The sequence below is a fragment of the Ictidomys tridecemlineatus genome, chromosome 9 (assembly GCF_052094955.1).
Source record: "Ictidomys tridecemlineatus isolate mIctTri1 chromosome 9, mIctTri1.hap1, whole genome shotgun sequence".
Lineage (NCBI taxonomy): Eukaryota > Metazoa > Chordata > Mammalia > Rodentia > Sciuridae > Ictidomys > Ictidomys tridecemlineatus.
In genome coordinates this window covers 79,032,016-79,054,305 of record NC_135485.1, presented here as the reverse complement: position 1 = coordinate 79,054,305, position 22,290 = coordinate 79,032,016, and the positions used below count along the sequence as shown (strand labels likewise).

Here is a 22,290-nt window from a genome sequence, read left to right as displayed (position 1 = left end):
ATACTCAAATCATCAGAGTAGATCAGGTAACAAAACATATATATTTTAAAATAATAATATATTAATGGAAACAACAAATACAGGATAGCGTAACAACTGTGTTACTAAACAAGGTCAAAGACAATGGCAAACTATAGATTCAAACTTTGAAGCAAATAGTAATCAATGTAAATATTTCTGGGCTGCCTCAGCCCCGCCCAGGCACACAGCAGCAGAATGGTTTTGCAAGCATCCTCAGGAGGGCTGGAGCCTTCTTTGCAGAACAAGAGGGAGGTTGAGGCTGGATCCATTCATCATTCTTTTGGGAGAGGCTCCTTTTCCTCAGCACAAAGTTGGATTTTTTGTGAGGATTCTTGGCATAAAATACGTTGGCCTGCACTGGAATCCTCAGCTCTGGGGAGAGAGGGGTGTACAAAAAGAAGGTGGCACTCAGGAGGTGCTCCCTAGAACACTCCAACATCTGAGAGCCTGTGCCAGAAAAGGCCAGAGCCACACACCTGGGAGCTCTCCAATTCAGCACCAATACCAACAAGACAGCCTCCACAGTCCTCCCTGAGGAAAAACTAAGCAGAGCACTTCAACAGACCTAATGTCTGTTCCTACCAAAGGCTTTGGACTCCAGAACATCTCAGGTCCTCTTGCATCTGCCAAAGCACACCACTACATTTACATCTGAAATCTCCCACAAAAGGCTCCTGTGCCGAAGATTCAGTCCCCACATGAGCCATCTTCATAGGTGGGTTTGGAGGGAAGCATTGGATGGTGAGTGCTCTAATGTCAACATGAAATTCTCATTCAAGATGAATACACTACTGGGAGGTGGGAGGGACTGGAAGAAAGGTTGAGCATGTTTGGAGGAAGACCTAAACAGGGTTGCGCCCTGGGCAACAGTACCTTGTTCCTGTTGGCTCCACTGAATCCTCATTCTCCAAGTAGAGGTCCTCCTCCTCCTCTCCATCTTTCTGTCTCTCCCTCTCTGCCACCCTTGTTCTCTCTCTCCCAGTCTATGCCTGTGTGGCAAGGGCTGAGGAGCTCTCCACTGCCACACACTAGAGCTTTATGGACAGCCTCAGTGCACAACCAAAGAGAATGCTATGAAACCCAGAGAAAAGGCCTAAAATTCCTCCTCTGAGTTATTTTCCTCAAGTATGGCCACAGTGAGGACAGGCTGACCAGCACGGATACCACATTAGACCCATGCTTCTGTGTTGGTGGAGCCTGCCTCCATGTGAACCAGGCTTCTGAGAATGGAGGCCACATTCCAAATGCTGCCCTACTGAGAACAATGGTTCCAAAGACCAGCAAAGAAACTGCTTCCCTCCAACATGGTGTATGACCCAGTGGTACCATGACCCCGAGTGGGAAAATACAACAGCCTGCTTCTCCTTCCTCTGAACACCTGTTTCCTGTCACCCTCCTCTAACCTAGAGCCTGTTCTCCATCCCTTCTGGGTTGGATGTGGGGATCTCTGCTATGAATTTCTTAGGCTATCAAGGCCCCACACAGACTTCCTCTTCCATAGACTCTACTAACCTAACAGTAGGTTAAGATAGGAGACAAGTGATCCTAGAACTCATACGGATGGTGGTCTTCAGTGTACATAGGCTGGGATAATGGCTGCTGTGGTGTTTGGCTCACAAAAACCAACCAACCAACCAATGAAAAAGCACTGGCATTATTATCAGATGAGCTTTGTGGCTACGTGCTCAGGAAGCCCTCATCTGACTTCAGTTAGGGATCACAACCTGGCTATTGTGATCACTCCTTGGCAAGTGGACTCAGGTGCGGAAGACCATGGAATTTATGCAAAAACAAATGATTCAGGCTGTCTCCAAGGCTGTGTTTTCTTCCCAATTTCATCCTGTTACTGCTTGCTAGAATCCTGGCAATGCTCTGCCCAGGAAGTGGATTTCTGGTCACACAGAAGGATTTCAATAGTACTGCTTCAGTCCACAAAATGCCAGTTCCATCTTTAGCCCATGCATTCCCATGTTCCTTTGAAACCACTCCTATCCCAGACCATGAAAGCATACTGCTCCTGGAAAGAGGCTTTCCTCCTCACTCCTCAATGATGTCAGCTTTGTATGCCTGTTCATGTCCAGGGGAGGGTACCTGGTGGGGAGCCGCAATATCCACTGGGGTACACTATTGGACCTCAAGACCTTCCACCAGCAGAAGTGCAGTTGTCTTTGTGCACAAACCCAACACACCTGTTGGAGTGTTCTTGGGGCTCAGAGACTACTCTTTGGTGCTAAGAATTGACGTGAGTCCACATCCTGACCCTTGCTCTCTGCCATCTGATTGTCTCACTTACTCTGACGGTGAGAGATGATTTGGCCCAGCTCATAATCCTCCGGTTTCTCCTGAGTAAGAAAGTGTAGGTCGAGGGCGCTGCGGACCTACATCCTGCCCTATCCTGGCAGGTCACCTGGAGCAGCATGGGAGACAGGCCTTCAGGAAATGGGCCTTGAAGTGACTACTCAAGGACAGTGGGCAGGGGCATTTTGGAGGCACCTCCACTCTAAATACAAGGGAAACATCCATGACACTACTACCTGAGGCTGACCTTCTACTCATTGTGTGGGCTCTTCCCATAGGCTACTAGCCCAATCCTTGTACATAGGACTTCCTGGGCTTGCCATTGCTCTTTGTGGAGCTGCACTCCTCTCGAAGTGAAAGGACTCAACTACCTGCATACAGATGCAATCTCATCCCACAAGTTGGGAGGAATGGGACAATAGCCTCCAAGATCCCAGGTCTGCCCGAGGATGCAGGCAGCATTGGTAATGGCCTAGTCACAAAACCTAGAGGCTTTGGTCTGGATTTCCAGGGCCAAAAACAGACCTAGGAACATGACCACACACAGGAGTGCTGAAACATAGCCACGAGAGCTCCTGGCCTCCAGAGGTGCAGTGCTGGCTGGGATGTAGGAGGGCACCTCATCCGGCAAGGGTGGTCATTGGGTTACCTGGACATTTAGTGTGCTTGCTCCACATCCATATCGACTCTGCAGAGAGACTCTCTCAGCTCCTTGTTCAAGGAACATGGAGAACCTCACACTGCTGTCCTCCTCCATAGACGTCAGCATCCCATACAAGGGAATCTGCAACCTAGGTCCTATCCTATTCTCATCTGTCACCCATACCTGCCCCTGCCCTTCTGGACTGCATGCTGCCACCTGACACACAGACTCCCTCAGACATGGCAGTGGACAAGCTGCTTCTCTCCTTCATCTCAGCTCCAGCCCTTCACACTGACCTCTCCCTTCTTGATTCCCCTCTGTCTTCCTGATCATCCAGAAGCTCCAAATTCAAGAGGGCATGAGTAGTCCATGGTATTGGACCAGTGTCTGCTCCCCACCCAGGTGTAAGCACCAGGGGACACCCCTGCTCCCAGGCTTACCAAAACAGTCTTGGCCATCTTTGGACTTTGTGTTTCTAAGTGGACACGAATTAAGCAGGTGTCTCCCACCTGCTTGTGGGAAAGCGGCCTGGAGGACTTGCAGGTTGATTCTGAGAACTGTGGGGGATGGAACATCAGCAAACCCAGAAACAGAAAGCCACCCCAGCCTGTCAGTTGGCTCTATGGGCTTCTAGCACATATATCCAGGTGCTCAGGCTTCTTATTTCCCCAGGTGGGAGTGGAATGGCAGCACAAGTACAGCTTGAATAAGGTAGGTGTTTACCTCCTTTGCCTTGACCTGGGGGCGTTTCCTCACGATGAAATATTTTATTCCCGGATTCATGGACAGACACACGAGTGAGTGGTCAGAGACCTGGATTTCTGCAGAGCGAAGTGGAGAGAACTGTTAGGTGGCACTCAAGGATTATACCACAAAACACCCACACCCCCTGAGAGTCTCTGCCAGGCCCACCACACTTTGGTATTTTGGGGCCAAGGCCCACTTTCTCTTGGCTGTGAGTTATCCTGAGCCCACTGTGGATCATGTCTCCCCACTGTCTGATTGTCCTACTTACTCTCATCCTCAGACATCATACTCAGCAGCTCAAAGTTGTCCACATCCTCATGCTGCAACAAATTTTGGTCCAAGGCCCTGCGGATGAGGCTTGTCACCGTCTCCTGACAGGTCACCTGGATCAGGGTGGGACAAATGTCATCAGAGAATGGCTTTTTGAGGAGCTACCCAGAAGACTGTGGTCAAACATTCAGGAGAAATATTAGCTACATATAAAAGGGCACAATCTTGTTATCCTGCTACCCAAGTGTGTCCTCCATATACCCCCTGGGTTCTTGCAATGTGCTACTAGAACAATCCTGGTACAAATATCTGCCTGTACCTGCCATCTCCCCTCCCCCTGGGGAGCCACATTCCACTCAGGTCAAAGGACCAAACTGCCTGTGCACAGACACACTCTCATCACACTGAGATGAGAGCAATGGGCCAGGGATCTGCGCACCAAGTGTGCTCTGGGATGCAGGCTGCCTTTGTGGGTGGAAGAGGCAGATGCACTGAAAATTTTGGTCCTGACTGCCACTACACAAAACAGACTCAGATACAAGAGTGTGCACTTGAGTGCTTCATGACAGCTTTGAGAGGCCCTGGGCTCTGGAAGCTCGGTGAGGGTCTGGTTGTAATGATGTACTTGACTCAGCACTGGCAGTCACTGAACATGTCTCCTCTGCAGCTGGACACCTGCAGCATTAGCGTGTCTACTGCACATCCATAGAAATTCTGCCAAGAACCCCTTTAGCTCTGTATTTACATACATGCAAAGGCTAACATTCCGAAGCTTTGGCATGACCCCCCAGGTGATCCCGACCCCAAATTCCTACACCTAGTCATGCTAAGGAGGTTCTCTTCCCTGCCACCAGGAACACATCCCCTCCTACACATGTGACAAATAACTGCCACCACCTCTGCTCCAACCTCACTCATTGAGAATACCAAGTTCTAGGCACTGCAGCCTACACCCTGGACATATCTCTGCCTTCATCTGTCCACAGCACTTCCGTCTGCACTTCTGGCCTGCAAAACCCACAATACACAGGCCCACTCACCACTGGAGCTGGGCATGCTGATGCTCTCCCTCCTCAGGTCAAGCCCTTAAGACAGACCTCTCTCTTCTTTATTTCCCACCATAGCCCCAGGGTTGGCTGTGTCTCCTGCCTTCCACTGTGTGGACACCCAGGAGGCAGCCCTGCTGTCGGGCTTACCAGGATGCACTTTGTCTCCCTCAGGCTCTGTCCCTCTAGGAGGACGTGAACAAAGTGGCTGTCTTCCACCTGCTCGCTGGAGTGAAGCAGTGAGGAGCTACTACTGGTGACTTTTCTCATGCAGCACTCATTGCTTTGGGTGGCCTGGGGCAATGATCCTGCAGCCACTGCAGAGCTGCTGCTCACAGCTGCTGGGGTCCTGGATGCCACTGCCACAGAAGGCTCCAAGAACTGTGGGGGATGAAAACATCAGCAAAGCCCAGCAACTGCACCCCACCCAGCCTGGCAGTTGGTTCTGTGGGCATTCTACAACATCCATCCAGAACCTGAGGTTCTTGTCCCCTTGGAGGATGTGGAGTGGCACCAGGAGTAAAGACTGAAGAAGGTGGCTGTTTACCTCCTTTGGCTTGACCTTCAACGACTTGCTGGCAGCTGTTTCCCGAAGAAGAAAGTTATAATCCACTTCTCCATCCAGGGCATAATATACTTTCCCATCAGCAGGGATCCTCAGCTCTGGAGAGGCAGGGGCAGAGGCGTGGTAGGTGACACTCAAGGAATATACTCCCCAACATCCCCCACAACTGAGAGCCTCTGCCAACTCAGGTCTCAGACATACACCTGAGAGCCCCCGAATCCAGCTACTGTTCCACCAAAGACTCCCCACTGATTCCTCCCTGAGGACCCTCTATGCACAGGAGGTCCACTACAGGAACACCTTTCAAGGAAATAGCCCCTTGTACCCCAGACCCTCTTAGTTCACGTTGGACCCACCAAAGAGAAACAGCTAGACTTTGTATCTGGATTGGTCCCCAAAGACTCATGTGTTGAAGGTTTTCTCCCCACTGCAGCAATGATCACAGGTGGGTTTGGGGAAAAGCACTTGATGGTGGGTGCCTCCACCTTGCTAGTGGATTCATTCACTCATACAGGGCTACACTAATTTGAGGGGTGTGGTTTGGAGGTGTGTTGAGCGTGGGTGGAGGATGTCCACAGCAGGGCTGTGCCATCCAGAGCAATATATTTCTCTTGAGTTCCCTACTTCTGCATTTCCTCCTCATGAGTATAATTCTCATTCACATTTTTAATCAATTTATTGTTATACTTCTTGTTTGGCTTGTGTTTCTCCTTGTTCTTGTTCTTCTTCATCTTCTCCTCATGCTTCTTCTAATAGTAATCTTGACCTTCTTATTCATGGTCTCCTCCTTCAACTTATGTTCATTTTTCTCCTCCTCCTTCTCTTCCTCCTCATCCTCCTCCTCCTAATCTTCCTCCTCGTCCTCCTCCTCCTCGTCCTCCTCCTCCTTCTTCCTCCCTCCCTCCCTCTCTCTCTCTCTCTCTCTCTCTCTCTCTCTCTCTCTCTCTCTCTCTCTCTCTCTCTCTCTCTCTCCAAGAAGGGTTTTCAAGCTGTGAAGGGTTCTATTCTACCACATACTTCTCTCTAGAAATGGCCTCTGGTCCTAAGTGGACTCAGTTTGCAATGAATAGAAAGATTGGAAGCCAGAAATGATTCTTCATTGAACTGCTTTTCTCATGTACTCGTCTAGGTCAGGAAAGGCTGCCAAAGTAGGCACCCTCTGGTTGTCTGTCTTCTTTGACACAAGACAAAGAAGCCTCTCTTCTTGGCCCCTTGTGGATAATAGCTTTGCAATGCCTCCTCAGGCCAAGGAAAGAACACATGATAGGCAGGTCCACAGCCCCTGGGGAACATGAAGAACCTGCAGATTTATGCCCCATCATTACACTTTGTTTTGTGCACAAGTCCCACCATACTCTTCCTGGGCATTGGGTCAATGCACACTGTGTCTTGGCTCCCAGATATCTTGAGCCCACTGTGACTCACTGCTCCCTACCCTCTGATGGTTCCACTTACTCTGATGGTTCGAGACAATTTGCAGAAGTTCGTAGTTTTCTGGATCCTCCTGCTGGAGCAAGTGTGCATCTAAGGCCCTGCGGATGATGACTGGAGTGCTGTCCTGGCAGGTCACCTGAGCAGGGTTGGAGAAAGCTCATCAGAGAGGGAATTTGGGAGTAGCTACCCAGAGGACAGTGCTCAAGGACAATCAGAGACAAGAGAGCTCTCAACACAAGGGCACCATCTTGTTACCCTGCTACCTGAGGCCTTCATGTGATCATGTGGGGTCTTCCTATGAGCCTCTAGTCCAATCTTGGTACAAGAGTTTGCTTCAACCTGCTATGCCCTACAGGGACAAGGGAATAAGGACCAAAAGGCTTTGTACAGACACACTCTAGTCCCATCAAGATGGGAGGAATGGTCCAGTGGACTTCCATATCCCTGCTCTGGTCTGGGATGCAGCTGCATTTTTGTGTGGACCAGGCACAAACCCTAGGTGCTTTGGTCCTGACAGCCAGGGAACAACACACACTAGGACTCTTTAATGATAGGCATGGAAGTTGCTGGGCTCAAGAGTGTCAGTGCTTGCTGGGGTGTCAGGAGGTTTGGACCCAGCAGGTGCAGTGGTTCAACATGGCTCCCCAAGAGGTGGACACCAGAGTCTCATGATGGATACTCCACACCCAGGAAAATTCTGCAGAGAGACACGCTCTATTCACATACATGCAAACTAGGACATTAATGGGCCCTCCAAGGGCCCCAGTTGTCTGTGACCCACACCTACCCACCCTAATCATTCTACAATGGCTCCCTTCTCTTCAACCAGCAACATATCCCCTCCCACACACAAGAAAATGACTGACTGCCAACTCCTCTGCTTCAATCTCCACGGTTCAATATACTCCTCCTCAATACCAAAATCAGTAGAGGATGGCCTGTACCCTCGATATTTCTCTGACCTCCTCTGAACCCAGCACTCAATTCTGCACTTCTGACCTGCACACCCCAAAACACGCAGGCCCACTCGCACCCAGACCTGGCATGCTGCTGCTCTCCCGCCTCTCTCTTCCTCACTTTCTGCTCTCCTTCCTGACCTTCCAGAAACTCCAGTTCAAGAAGACAGGCCTAGTCCAAGGTGTTTTCTGTGGACTCGGTCTTCCCCACTGTGGGCTCCCAGGAGATTCCCCTGCTCGAAGACTCACCAGGATGCTCTTATACTGTGTTGTCATTTCATTTTCCAGGTAGACGTGAATGAGACACCTGCCTCTCACCCGCCTGTTGTACTGGGGCCGTTGGGAGTGCCCAGTGGAGACCCCTGATGTCCTGGACTCTGGCTCTGCCCCTTCCCAGGGAGAAGGCTCTGGCTCTGGGGTTGGCTTAGGAGCCGTAACAGGAACTGAGCTTGTAGCTAGAGGAGAAAAAATGCCAACATGACTGCCTTGCCCTGACCTTCACACAGACAATACCCCTGCTGCCAGGAAGAACTCAGGCCCTTAGCCCACACAGGACCTCTTTGCAGATTGGGGTCACTTCCTGAATGGACAAAGGCTTATCCTAATTTCCAGCCCAACACCAGGCATACAGACTCCCTGCAGTGGGACAACACTCGGACCTCTCCTCATATACCCTTAGGTACTCACCCCGGTCCGCCTGGCTCTCAGTCGCTGCCTGGCTTGATATGCCATCTTCAGTTGCGGCCAGGAGGTGGTATGCTTGATGTTCCAGGTACAAACCAACCAGCAAGAGCCACATATATGGCAGCAGCTGCTGCAGACTCATAGAGCCTGGAGGCTGATGGGAATCCTCGGTGTAGAAGTTAATCCAGGTCCCCAGGAAGGAAGGTGAGGCACTGTGGGGAGGCAGGTGTGGAGTCAGCAAAACCCTGGCCTTGCCTTCGCCATGGCCTCCAGAGAAAACCTCTGACCCTACACTTCTGAACCGTCCCTGGTTCTGAACACACCAGTCCACCTCAGACAAGACACAGTGGCTGTACAAGCAGGGACAGGACAGGTCGCTACAGGCAAAGAACCTTCAATAAAGGAGCGTTAGATCCATGGTATGACCAGCTCTCCCCTCCTCTGGGCAGGCCTGACACTCTTCTTCCTCTTGGCTACGTGCACTCCAACCTGGAATGCACCTTCCAGGAGTGTCTGTCCTCCTGCCCACTCTTCTCAGGGCTCAAGAGACACCTCCGCCCCTGGCGTGGGCTGCAATACTACCTCATTCTCTGTGAGCTCTCACTGAGTCCCCCTGAGTAGCGGTGGACCTCTCTTTTCCCATGAGTGCAGGTTACATCTCTGTGTCCCTGGGGGAGGACAGGGAGGTGTGGTGTGGAGGGATCCATTGTCCCAGGGGCTTCCCCAGTGGACCATGACTACCTACAACTCCTCGCCTTATCCCTCCTACTGTTGAAGCCCCACACCTTACACTGCAGGCAGAACACAGAATTGGGGAGAGCAATCTTTCCTCAGCCTTCCCAAGTCAAATCACCTTGCAGGTCCCTATTCTGGAAACAGGAGCCCACCCTCTTGACCCCAAGCCCATTCTATGTTGAAGTTGGTCCAGGGGTCCACCACAGTCACTGAAGAGGACAACGTGCAGTTATGCCTCATGGAGTCAGAGATGCAGTCACATGTAGGATATGTACTCATGGCACCTGCGGTTTTAGGCTGACCCCCATGAAAAGGAACACAATGGCAGTCATTTGCACCCCATTTTTCACTGAATTATGAAACGTGACTGGAAACGTGTCTTCACACAGTGGGTGCTTTCTCCATGTTCATCAGTGAATGAGCCCAAACTGCTGATTCCCACATATCTCTGGGGGTGGGAGCTGCCATGTCCAAAGCCCCTGTCCAGCTATGTCCCAGCTAGGACGCTCTGTCCCACTATGTATACTAACATGTCTTTATTAATCCAAAAGTGCTTTTCCCAAGGCCCGAGTTTTGAGACGCCTCTGGCACAGATCTACCTTCTTCACAAAGCCAACATCAACCAGAAAGGCCACCTGGCCTCACTGAGTCCACCTGGAAATGAGCTCATTGCACACCATTGAGCTGTGGTGCCCAGTGTGTGGGGACTGCTCCACGGACCTCTGTGGATCAGCTGGAGTCAGGATGGTTTCTCTGCCTGAGAGGGAAAGTTTACTCCCCTTGCAAGGCTGTGGCAGGCACCTCCAGGACTTGTCCCATTCGGGGCTGACATTCCACTATGAGTGTGGTTCTCTATCTATTAGGTATCACAAACCTTTGGGTCCCTGAGAGGTACATGGCAGCCCCAAGACCCAGGCATGAGGGGGCTACACACTTGGGCTTGGTGGTCTGGTGCTTACCTTGGGAACAAGAGATCCAGCACCTGCTGGGTGGGGATGGAATCCCAGGAGATTAACCCCATGTTGCTGCTGAAATGTAGGTTCCTCCCACAAATGACAGGCAGGAGCTCATTCCTAAGCTGGTCCTGCCTGTAAGGTTCAAGGCTCTGTATCCTGAAGGGCTCCTCCGTGTTCTGATCATTTTCACCCTGGGTTGGGACCAAGAATGGTGGGTTCAAAATGGAAATGGTGACAAACAGAAAAATGACTTGTGCCAATACACTAGAGTCAAAGCACAATGGGTCAGTTCCTATCAGTACAAACACAAACACACACACACACACACACACACACACACACACACACACACAGAGTCAGAATAGGAGTCCTGGGCCATTCATCAGGGATCAGACTAGAGGGCCTGCTGGGCTCACCTGCCCTGTGCTACTCACTGTTACTCTTGAGCTCCTCTGCGACAAGCGCCAGAGGCTCTGGCGTCTAAGTTGAATCCTCATCCAGTGTATCCACAAAAGGCCTAGTTGGCCCCCCTGAGATTCCTGGGAGCCTGAGGCTCAGCATTGTTTGCAAGGACAGGGGAACATCCTTCTCACTCCAGTGTCTCCATCCAAATGAGCTCGGATGGCTTGGTCAGTGAAGTGGGTGCCTGGATACCAGGGTTCCATGTTCTGTTTGATCCATTGTCAAGGCAATGATGTCATTTCCTGTGCCCATACCTGAGCCTCTTTTCACATAAGACCACTTTCAAAAGCCCTATGGGCTGCTGATTTCTCCTGCATGCCTACCCATCTCAGGTGCGCATGTGTTCACCAACAACTACCCAAACATCCCCACCAGCATCTGCCCTGCTTGGTGCCACTAGAGTTCCAGCTTGGAGCCTTCAAAAATGCATTCACAACCAGTCCTTCCCTCACAGCAGCTTTTGGATCCTGGTCCCATCATTGTGCAACTCATGGTGTGCCCAGTCTTTTCTGGAAAGTAGGGTAGCATCTAATCTCTAGGGTTTATTGTGTCTATTGGCCCATAACACCCTCTATTCTCTCTGAAACCACGGATGGGACTCACAGTTGGCTAAAGAACAAATGTAGACATGTGACAATCACAAGAAGGGGAGAGACAAAGAATACACCCTAACTCAATCAGGCCTGTGTCCCACACAGGGACGTGGCCAATGTCCGTCCAATCATGGCTGCAGTTCCCACTCTATACCATGGCAAGTTGGAGGTGACTGAGATGCAGAGGCTGCTCCCCTCTGCCATACAGCTTCCCAAGGCTTCTCCTAATATTTCAAAAGGGCCAAGTGTGTCTAGTGTTGGGGTCTCACAGAGACTCCGAGGTACCACAGCATCCTGCTGCCCAGAACCAGTTCACCCCTCACCTCAAGGGGGCCCAGCCTCTGGATTCATGGGAATTGAAGTGGGTACAGGTGATGGGATATCACCTCCAAGACTGAGTTATGCCAAGTCCATGACCCCTGTCTGCATCCCTGTCTCCAGCACCACTCCCCCCTCTCTCTTTCCTCCTCAGAGCAAACAAATCCATTTAGCAAGTGTGTCCTGTGATAAAGACATGACGGTCACCCATCCTCTCATTACAAAAACACTGAGGCTCAGCCAACATGGATCCTACCAGGAACACAGGCATGAACTCAGACTCTGATCCTCCCAGCTGAGCCTCAGTGGAGCCTGGACTTCCAGCCTCCTGAGTCAAGGAAACAGAGGTGCCTAGCCGAGCCACCTTGGATGCAGCTGCACACAAACTGAACTTATCAATGCCCCTTGCTCTCAGTTGTGAGTAAGAGGGGAGGTGGTGTTTCACAACCCTGGACATCAAGTGCAGTCTCCAGGCTTTGGGGTGTGCCCTGGCCTCTCTCTATCTGCCCAGTCCCTCCAACTCACACTGGTCTTTTACCCAACCTCCTCCTACAGCCAAACTCAATTCTGCCTCTCAATTTCTGCTGCCTTTTTCAACACACTGCTCCCCAAAATGAGCAGGGCTGGCTCTCTGTTATCATGCTGGTGTCAGCAGCAATGCCACCCCACTGATATAATTCTGAGTCCCAACCTAGGCACTCCAGCTGTCTTTGCCACACCTGGCCTGTTTGGGCTCTGGCTCTTGCTCTTTTCTTTCATGTGCATGTGTTTTGAGGTTTTGAGTTTCTCCCACTGCAGAACTGCAGCTGTAGCAGGGTAGAGCTCATGAGGGTGACATTCTGAGCCACATTTAATCCCATCAGGACTGTTCACTGGGGTGACTGCTGGAACACAGTGATGAGTGAACACATAGGAGGTGGTTGGACCCACTTTGTCTCTGAGTGGCTTCCTTTCAGAACAGGAATGTAGGGATAGGACCTCCTGGCGTGGGATGTTTTGGACAAGGCGTGACCATGGGCTCTTTCCAGGCAAAAATAGCTCCACTCAGCATGGAGAGCACTGTCATTCCTGGTGGCTAAGAACAGCCCTGGGCCCCAGAAAGGAACCCACACTCAAGTTTTACGTCTGAGTGTGCGTGTCCTGGAGGAAATGAGGTCTCCTGATCCCAGGTGCAAAGGGGTAAGTCCTCTAACTCCAGGGGCCATGAAGGGACATCTGAGTTTCCCTTGTCCTTCTTTCCCTCTCTGAACCCATGGTGTCCTCACACTAACCACAGTTAGGACCCTGGCCTCATTCCCCAGTTGGGATCATTAGGCTCCATAAAGGACAGTCTCTGAGATGCTCAGTGGACCAATACCCTCTGCACAACCCATAACCCTATTCACCCAAGAGGCAAGAGGATTTCTATTCAGGAGAACCAGGAAAGGGAAAGCCTTTCTCAAGGACACAAGGACATTAGTGAGTGAGGGAGTGATTAAAGGATGGAGAACTATTTCCACCACCAACTTCCAGGAGCATATATGGCTCTTTGGGCACAGGTCCGTACCCTTTTTTTCCAATCAAGTTTTTCAGAGAAGTGAGGCTGCCTTCTAGATGGCACCTCCACACTAAGGGGGTCTCCTACTTCTTCCACATGTACATATTGGAACGGGCCTCCCACTGCATCTGAGAACACTCTGTGGGCATGTGTAGCCTTTCAAGACCCCAGAAACCATGCGGGCACCCCAGCACCAGCAGATCATTTGTGCACATCACAACAATCACCCCAGGTGAGAACTCTCCATTCCACTCTGTACTATGCCCTGCCATCTGTACTGATCAGTCCAACCCCTCTCCTTCCTGTTTCTTGATTATACTACCATGGTTCCCACACATGGATGCCAGGGTGCTTGTGGCCCACCCCAATCATTTGAGTTCCAGGAACAGTGGAATGTGTTTGGGAACTTCTGGATGACAGGAAGTCCCACCCTCCAGGTTTTCATCTTCAATGTAATGAGTGCAGAGGGAGCCAGGAGGGCTCTGTCAGGTAGAGAGAGGTGGGAGCTGATGGAGCCTCAACTAAGTGCCCAGGACTCTGGGTTCAGAGCTGGTGTTATGTGGAATTGTTGAGGGACATGAAAAAAACCCAGCTCACTGTCCGCAGAGACAGCAGATGCCCTCACGTGGTCAGGCTGCTGTGCTTCTCAGAGCCCCAAGATGTTCCACAGGTGTGGAGGTGGGGAACCCACGTGCCAGCCCAGGCTGCTCCTGAGCACCTCTACCTGGATTGGAAGCACGTGACTCTGCATCAGAGTCATCACATCAATGTATCCAGCATTCGTGCATTTTTTAAGTTTCATGGATAATGTTAAATGTGCCTCCAAAATGTATGAAAAAAGCTTATCTTCCTATCCCCTCCCAGCACATATTATCAACATCCTTAATTTTTGTAAAAAATAAATAAATGAAATACATCATTTGAGCCTGTGTTCATGTTCTTGCCAGCTGTGTTCCAGTGACCTCCTCCCATGCATAGTGCTCATCTGTTTCTCCTCGTGCCTCCTGTTCTACTGGGTTGCCATTTCCTCCCAATCGGTCCCTCTGTTTTGAGAATGTTTGGGGCATATTTCGTTGAAGAGTAGTTTCTAATGCGGATGGTCAATTGAACCATCTTGACAGCTTTGGGTTTTGAGGATTGAAGCCAACCCTCCCCATTTCTAGGCCACAGCCTCTTCTCCTAGATTTCTACCAGTATTCCAGTAAATATTTCATTTAATTTGGTTGGTCTCTGTGTCTGGGTTCAAGACTTAGGTCCTGCACTTGCTAGCAGGGACACTGTGCTTTCTGGTTTGTTGTATTGGCTTCTTGGGGACACTGTGAGGATCAGGTAGGCAAGGCAGGTAGTAATGTTTTCTACTTCTATGGTACAACTGTATTATACTCTCCATGAGTGAGGTCACAGACCATGTGTCATTGTGTGCCTGCTTCTGTCACTTAGCCTGGAGGCCCCTGGCATAGTTTGTGCTTCAGGACTGGAAGCTCTTTTACGATACAGTTTTGAAGTGGCCATTGGTCGCCTGATGGTACTCCATGGGGTCATCTGAGCCTGGCTTGCATCTGGCTCCTGCAACCAACATCCTGTTTTGCTAGAAACTCCATAGAAAGAGGCTTGGAACTCCTGCTCTCTTGTTCATCTCTGAAGTTCTGCCATTTCTTCTCAGATGGCTCCATCTCCAAACCTTTCAACCCCCTCCCCTGCTCCAGGGCTTTGAAGCGGTTTCTTTGGAAGCTTCTGCACAGGGTTAAGGACAAGTCATTCCTCACATGCTCCTTCAACAGGAGGAAGAGAGGGACCAGAGGGGCCACAGGGAGCAACCTCCTGCTCTGTTCCAGGCAGCCACTTCCAGGCTGGGGCTGTCAGGATGGCTCTGGCTAAGGGGGAAACCCTACCCAAGCCTGGGTCACAGGCTCCCATGCCCCAGGGCAGCTGGTGAGCACTGGTGGAGGGTGGAGGGGAAGGCTTGCACCCCAGGAGTCGGGTCTGGACAGCATTCAGGTGGGAAGAGACCACTGGTCACTAAGGGGATGTGAACCAGGGGGTGACCCAGGGCAGCCATGGGATCTCCTCTAAAGACCACTGTCGTCCCAGCAGAACAAAGGGACTGAGTGACATTATTACTCTTCCCTGTTTTAAGGACAGAGGTGTGGAAGGGATTTCTGAGAGTCACAGAAAACATGGCTCACAGGTTTCATTTTGCCATCTAGGAGTGACCTTGGCCGCACTGGTGGCAATTCCCCGGACCTTTGATGAGCCCCCTGGCATCCTCCCAGTGAGTCTTCCCAGGCCCAGTCTCAGGGGCAGACAGCTGCTCTGACTGCTCTCCCTGGACATGAGGATCACATGGGGTTTTGAAATTCTTTTTGTTGCCGCACTGGGCATTGAACCCAGGGCCTTGCACATGCTAGGCAAGTGCTCTACTGTGGAGCTCACCCAGACCTGAGGGTGACAGGATTGGAGAGCATTTGCTAACTGAGTCTTGGTGAGGTGAATCCCCATAGCCCTGAAGTCAGCACGTTTCTCTACCAGCTGCGTTTGCAGGGTTAAGATCTTAGCTTGAGTTTTGTTTTCCCTTATTTCTTCACTTCTCTCTCTCTCTCTTTTGGTACCAGGGGTTGAACCAAAGGGTGCTTTACCACTGAGCCACATCCCCAGCCCTTTTTAAAATACTTCATTACAGACAGAGTCTCACTGAGTTGCTTAGAGCCTCACTAAATGGCTAAGGTTGGTTTAAAACATGCCATCCTCCAGCCTCAGCCTCCAGAGTTGTTGGGATTACAGGAATGCACCACTGCCCCCCAGCTCTGCACTATTCTTAATCAGAGAACCTGTGGGGCTATGTTTACTAAGTATGAATTGAGTTGCCCTCCAGAGAAAAGAAAAAGTAACAAAGCACTGCTGTATGGGAAAATCAGGGATGACCCCAGGACAGGGTCAGCTTTCTCTCCAAGGAAACCCCACTGCCAAAAAGGAGCCCCTTGGCCAATGCAGTGGTGCACTCCTGTACTCCCTGCACCTCAGGAGGCTGAGGCAGGAGGATCAAAAATTTCAAAATCAGCCTTAGCAATGGCAAGGCACTAAGCAACTCAGGGAGACCCTGACTCTAATAAAATACAAAATTGGGCTGGGCATGTGGCTCAGTGGTCAAGCACCACTGAGACTAAACACCGGTATCTCCCTCACCCTCAAAAAAAGAGCCTCTGCTAAGGACTTCCATGTTGGCTGAGGCAGCTGCCTGCAGTGGGTGTCCTGCACAATGCAGTCAATCTCCCCAGGCCTGGGCTGTGGGGAGGGGTTGGCCCGGTGACCAGAGGTTAGCCCCCAGCTAATGATCACTTGGTATTGTGGTTTGGATGTCAAATGTCCCCATTGCCCATGTGCTACTAAAGTCTTGGTCACCAGCCTGTGGCCCTTGGGACATAATGGAAACTTTAGTAGGTGGGGCCTCATGGAAGGAATGAGATCATAAGAAGTGTGACCTTGAGGGGGATATTGGGAACCAGCCCAGTCCTACCCACCCTCTTCCCAGTTACCCAGAGATGAGCAGCCTCCTCTGTCATGTGCTCCAGCTGCCAGGATGTCCTACTGTGCTGCCACAGGCCCAAAGCAACAGGGCTAAGGTGACATGGTCTGAGACCTATGCAGCCATGAGCCAAAAGAAACCCTGTTTCCTTTTAAGGGGATTCTCTCAGATGCTTTGTCACAGCAACAGAAAGCTGACAGCACCCTTGGTCTGTGCCCCTGCTTTATACATAGGGATGCTGAGGGCCCACAGGAAGCCGAGCAGCCCCAGGTCACATGGTCCTGTAAAAACAACTATTATCCATTCATTCACTGACTACATGGCAGGAGCTGGACTCCAGATCTCAGTGTTTGAAAAAGTTGTGTTTCCTTCCTGCCCCTTAGTCCCTCGCTCTCTCTTTTTGTATGAATCCAAGAAGGACCTTCAGGAGATTGCAATGCCACCCAGTCATCCTAGCCAACTTTGTACTTGAACATGAAGTTCATGGGATGTTTCTGCTTCACATTGTGTTAGTCACTAGTCATCAGAGAGCTCTGTGCTTTCACCTACAGAGTGCCACCCCACTTCCCTGCTGCAAGGGCTCTTCCTGCCAGGTCACCTGCTAAATGGAGGGCACTGCCCAGTGCCCTAGATCTCTCCTGAATGTCCTGTGACCAACCCACTGCAGGCCAGGCAGACATCCACAGAAAAACAGCGAGAGGGTCTGGTGCCCCCTTCAGAAAGCACCCCAGTCCAGGTACTGTTATATAGATGCCCAAAGAACATTCCCCAAACCTGCAGCAGCTTGGACTGCATCCAAATGCAACCACAGGCCGAGCACAGTGGCACCCACCTGTGATAGAGTGACTCAGGAGGCTGAGGCAGGAGGATTGTGGGTTTGAGGCCAGGTTTAGCAACTTATTGAGGCACTGTCTTAAGATAAAGAATTAAAAGGACTGAGGATGTAGCTCAGTGGCAGAGCCCCTGGTCCAATCCCCAGTACCAAGAGGAGGTGGAGATACCAGAGATAGGAACTTCTGAGTTGGGTCAATGGTAACTCCAAGTCCAATAAGACTGAATGCACAGGGGAAGCTTTAACCCGGAAAAGAAAAGGAGGCAGGGAGCTTCAGCTCCAGGTAAAGGACTAGGAATTGAACCCGGGTGCCTTACCACTGAGCACACCCCAATCCTTTTTATTCTTGTTTTGAGAAGGGGTCTTACTACGTTGCTGAGGGTCTCACTAAATCACCAAGGTTGACCTCAAGTGATCCTCCTGCCTGAGCCTCCCGAGAATCTCTGGGATTACAGGCATGCACCACCATGCCCAGCAGGAAAGGAACTTTTATCAGTGCAGCCACAAGGGGAAGGCAAGGGGACCCACATCTTAGCCTGTCTTCAGGGAGTGACAATGACTTGGAGCTTTTATAGAAAGGGGAATGAGGGCAAGGGCTTGGGCTTTGCACAGCTGCCAAAGCAGGTGGTCCTGACCAGGTGAGGTCTGTCCATCATCCCAGGATTGGCCAGGTGGGGCCTTGTCAGGAGAGCTGTGCCACCTGCTTTGGCTCTCAGATGCACATCAATCAGACCTTGTTCCTGGGACATGAAACAGACTGCATGGGGGCGGGGGTCTGGATTCTGAATTAACAGCAACTTCCTTCTGCTGCAACCCCCAAGCCCACCTGAGGAGCCAGGAAAGCTAAGATGGGTCCCGCCCTTCCTCAGGCCTGGGCACAGGCCATCTGCCTAGGCATTTTCTGTGTTTTTCCCATTTTTGCTTTTCTTCAGGCCAAGAAAGTTCACATATGTAGATCACTTGGGTTTTGTTTCTATAAACTGTAACCACTTCTGTGGGTCAGGGGCTTCTTCCAAGCCTTCTGGCTGCTTCTCCCCAGTTTGATCAACGTTCTTTATTTTTTCCTTTTTCTTTCTTTTTTTTTTTTGCCTGTTCCTTGTGCTGGTGGGCACTGATGCAGCCAGCAGGGTCCAGTAACAAATCCAAGGTGACTCAGGCAAAGGGGATGGATGGGCCATATATTGAGGCAGAGATGCTGCCCTTCTAATTCTGCCTTTAGCCATCCATTGGACGTCTGCGGGTAGAGGTGGAGGGCTGGAGTCCTCCTTACAAACTCCCCACGACTCAAGTCAGCAAACACTGAAAGCCCTGTCGCCCTCAGGGACAGGGCCCCAGACAGTTCCTTGGTGCTTCCCAAAGACGGCCAAGGGAGAAGTCACTTGGGGCCCGACTCCAGGAGGATCATCAAGGGGCGGGACAGGGGGACTTCAGGTAAAAAGCTGCAGCCAGCTCGCCCTAGGACCCCAGCCCTCACCAGCCCCACTGCGTTACTGGACAGAAAGGTTTCCTCGAGCATCCTCACTGGGTGTCCCTGCAGCAGGGCCCCAAGATTGCCCTGGAAAGGGATCTGTCAGGTGGGAGCGACCGATTGCCCTGATAGATGCTGCTCAGCCCCAGTATCCCCTTCTCTAGGCTCGGCAGAGTCCCCTGAACCTGCAATGTGCCCAGACGTTCCTGGCCTGCAGCCCTGGCTCTGAACCAGCCTCGTGGAACACTGGGTGCACAGTGGAGGCCCGTGTGGAGTGTCCTCCTCCCAGTGCGCACCTCCTACTCATCCCTTGGCACATCCCCAACCCTCTTTGCTCCCGGGACCCCTCAACTTTCTTTCCAAAGGCCTTGGAACCCCAGGCAGGGCTTCTCCCCTTTATCCCCAAAGGATTAATGCATGAGGGAAGGGACCTGCATCTGGGGGCAGAGAGACCTCGCTTTAGCATCATGTTGCCTACGTGGTACTTACACCCCTGAAGATCTCGCCCAGCATTTGAAGCAGGATCGATTTAGCCATGCAGCAGGTAAGCACTGCTAAGCTCAAAACATTGCATGGACAAGAAAGAGATTTCTTCTGCAATCAATTTCTACAACATAGTCTTCAGTAAAGGAAGAGACCACTTGGGGGCTTCTCTGTCCCCTGTTGGTTGTAGCTAATTTCAAAAAACAGTTTCAATGAAGGGCAGCAACCTGCACATTTCAAGCACACTCTGCTGAGTTCCAATACTATGCATCAGCTGTGAGGGCACCACAATCAATAAAAACAACATGTCTATTACCCCAAAAGTTTCCTCCTTCCTCTCTGCAATCCCTTCACACCTCGACCATCCCCCCTCACATCTCCAGGTGACCCCTGATCTGCTTTTTGTTACTATATACTTTCTAGAAGTTTCAATAAACGGAATCATACTGCATGTTTTATTTTTTTTTTAAATCTGGCTTCTTTCAACATAATTATTTTGAGCATCATCAATGTTAAGTGTCAGTAGCTTACCCTTTCCTATTTTTGAGTGATCAACTGTCTCTTAAGGTGGGCCTGGGGAGTCTGCATCCACTCACCTGCTGATAGACATCTACACTGTTTCCAGTTCTTGTCTATAAAGAAAGCTGCTATGAAAATGTGTATACTAGTCTTGGGAAAGGCAGGTTGTAATTGATGGATTTCTGAGGCTCAGTAGGCAAGTTGAATATTGAAAACTCCAGGGAGGGAACCCAGTGGGCAGAGCTTGTTCTGCAGAGTAAAGTCCTGAGTTTAACCCCCAGCAACAACAACAACAACAACAACAACAACAACAAAAAAAAAAAAAGAAAAGAAAAAAAGAAAAAAGAAAGAGAAAAAAGAAAAAGAAAAACTCAGAACCACCGCCAGATCACAGGGGCCCTCCACCTTTGTGGGTTTCACCTGCAGGAGTTCAGTGTTCCGACTGAGACTGTCTCCAGGTTCCTCATGTTTCTGGACCTTTCTGACATACGCCAGAGCATTCTGTTACTAACAAGGCTGCCCTCTAGAGAAACTGCTTTATCAGAGTCTGAACAAGTGGGATTCACCAGAGCCTGTGCCACCTGGGGGAAGGCAGGCACCCAGCTCCAGCACCCTGAGTCCTGCTGTTCCACCTAAGAGGGCAACAGGGAGAAGCACTGGGGACATTCCCAGCCCAGGATGCAGGCTGAGGAGACAGGGACCCACTGGAGGGGCCACAGAAAGGTTGCCTCCCACTCCTGGACACTCCCCAAGGCCTATTTCCAGGAGCTCCCTTCCCCAGTGCTAGAGTTACAAGGCAGACTAAAAGGCAAAGGCCTGAGAGAGGAGCAAGCAAGGACACTAGACTCCCACCAGGAGGGATGCTGGGACCCTCAGACCAGGAACCCCCCAAACAACCACGACTAACCTGCCAAGGGCTCTCATGGAAAGACAGAGAACAGGCACCAGCAGAGGGGACAAGGCAGAAAGAGATGGAGACACAAAATGCTGGGAAACAAATGAGAAACAGCTTTGATAAGCTCATTAACATACTGGACTCCACTGAGCAAAGAATGTCTCAGCTTCCAAAACAGGAAAGCAAAGCAAGATAGGGAGAGGGAGAAGATGGAGAGGGAGAGGAAGAGGAAGATGAGGGAGACAGGGAGAAGGAGACAGGGAGAGGGAGATGGAGAGGGAGAGGGAGAGAGAGAGAGGGAGAGAAGGAGGGAGCAACAAGGGAGAGGGAGACAGGGAGAGGGAAAGGGAGACATGGAGAGGAGTGGGGGAGGAAAAGGGAGAGGGAGAGGGGGAGATGGAGAGGGAAAGGAGGAGAGGGAGAGGGAGAGAGGCTGAGGGGGAGGGAGACAGGGAGAGAAAAAACCAACATCTAAGAACTGTGGGAAGATAAGACGTGTCATGTAGACAAGATGGAAATCCAAGGAAGAGAAGAGGAGAACTTCCAAAATTAGTACCAAATCAAAGTGGCTCAGAGAACTTCAAGCAGAAAAAACAACAAAAGAACTCCATCCAGCCTCAGCCTCCAGGAATCCAAACTGCAGCACCAAGAGAAAGCCAAGCCAACACCAAAACAGAACCACCATCAAACACACACACCCTAAAGGGGCCAGAGGAAGAAGCCCGCCCTCTGGGAACAGAGACACAATATATCCAACTGCTCAGAAAGTATTCAAGGAAGAGCGTGGAGCAAAACACTTAGAAGTGTTGAGGTGGAAGCCCCCCAACCTACAGCTATGTCCTGAAAACTCAGCCTTCAGAGTGAAGAGAAATAGAGACTCTCAGACACACCACGGAGGGACTGTGTCACCAGGAAGCTGCTTGGCAAGAAATGCTAAAAGAAGTCCTTTAAAGACAAGGACCATGATCCCAGCCAGAAAGAGACTGACATAAAAAGAAAAACAACTTAATTTTTCTTGGATAAGTTTGTTCAGAACAAAATTAACAAATGTCCTCGATGAGAACTGTATACCTACATGTCAGATGACAGTGTGACGCGGGGTGGCAAAAGCACCAGGAATGCTTTGTTGCTGTGAGGTACTGACACCAGTCTCGACCCAGCAGTGTCATCTGAAAGTGGACCTGGGTTAGTTTTCAGTATACACTGCAACCACTAAAAAAGGTTTTTAAAAAGAAGTATAACAGGTGTGCTGAGAAATGTGAGTAGATGGAATCAAAAGGCAGGAAAAGAAGAGACAGACAAAAA

The 22,290-nt window shown here is 50.7% G+C and overlaps 1 protein-coding gene across 1 annotated transcript in view; it reads right to left on the bottom strand.

Moving 5' to 3' along the window:
- Positions 1–2,878: 2,878 nt before the first annotated feature.
- The window catches only part of LOC144366818 (uncharacterized), a 20,335-nt gene continuing 923 nt past the window's right edge, over positions 2,879–22,290 (bottom strand). The window contains exons 2-11 of the mRNA XM_078021652.1: positions 10,790–22,154; positions 10,359–10,546; positions 8,668–8,876; positions 8,230–8,435; positions 7,046–7,160; positions 5,573–5,688; positions 5,176–5,406; positions 3,978–4,092; positions 3,686–3,783; positions 2,879–3,519 (exon numbers count right to left, since the gene is read on the bottom strand). Coding sequence (XP_077877778.1) covers positions 3,292–3,519; positions 3,686–3,783; positions 3,978–4,092; positions 5,176–5,406; positions 5,573–5,688; positions 7,046–7,160; positions 8,230–8,435; positions 8,668–8,876; positions 10,359–10,546; positions 10,790–10,852 — 1,569 coding nt within the window. The 5' untranslated portion in view covers positions 10,853–22,154 and the 3' untranslated portion in view covers positions 2,879–3,291. The remainder of the gene's footprint in view (positions 3,520–3,685; positions 3,784–3,977; positions 4,093–5,175; positions 5,407–5,572; positions 5,689–7,045; positions 7,161–8,229; positions 8,436–8,667; positions 8,877–10,358; positions 10,547–10,789; positions 22,155–22,290) is intronic.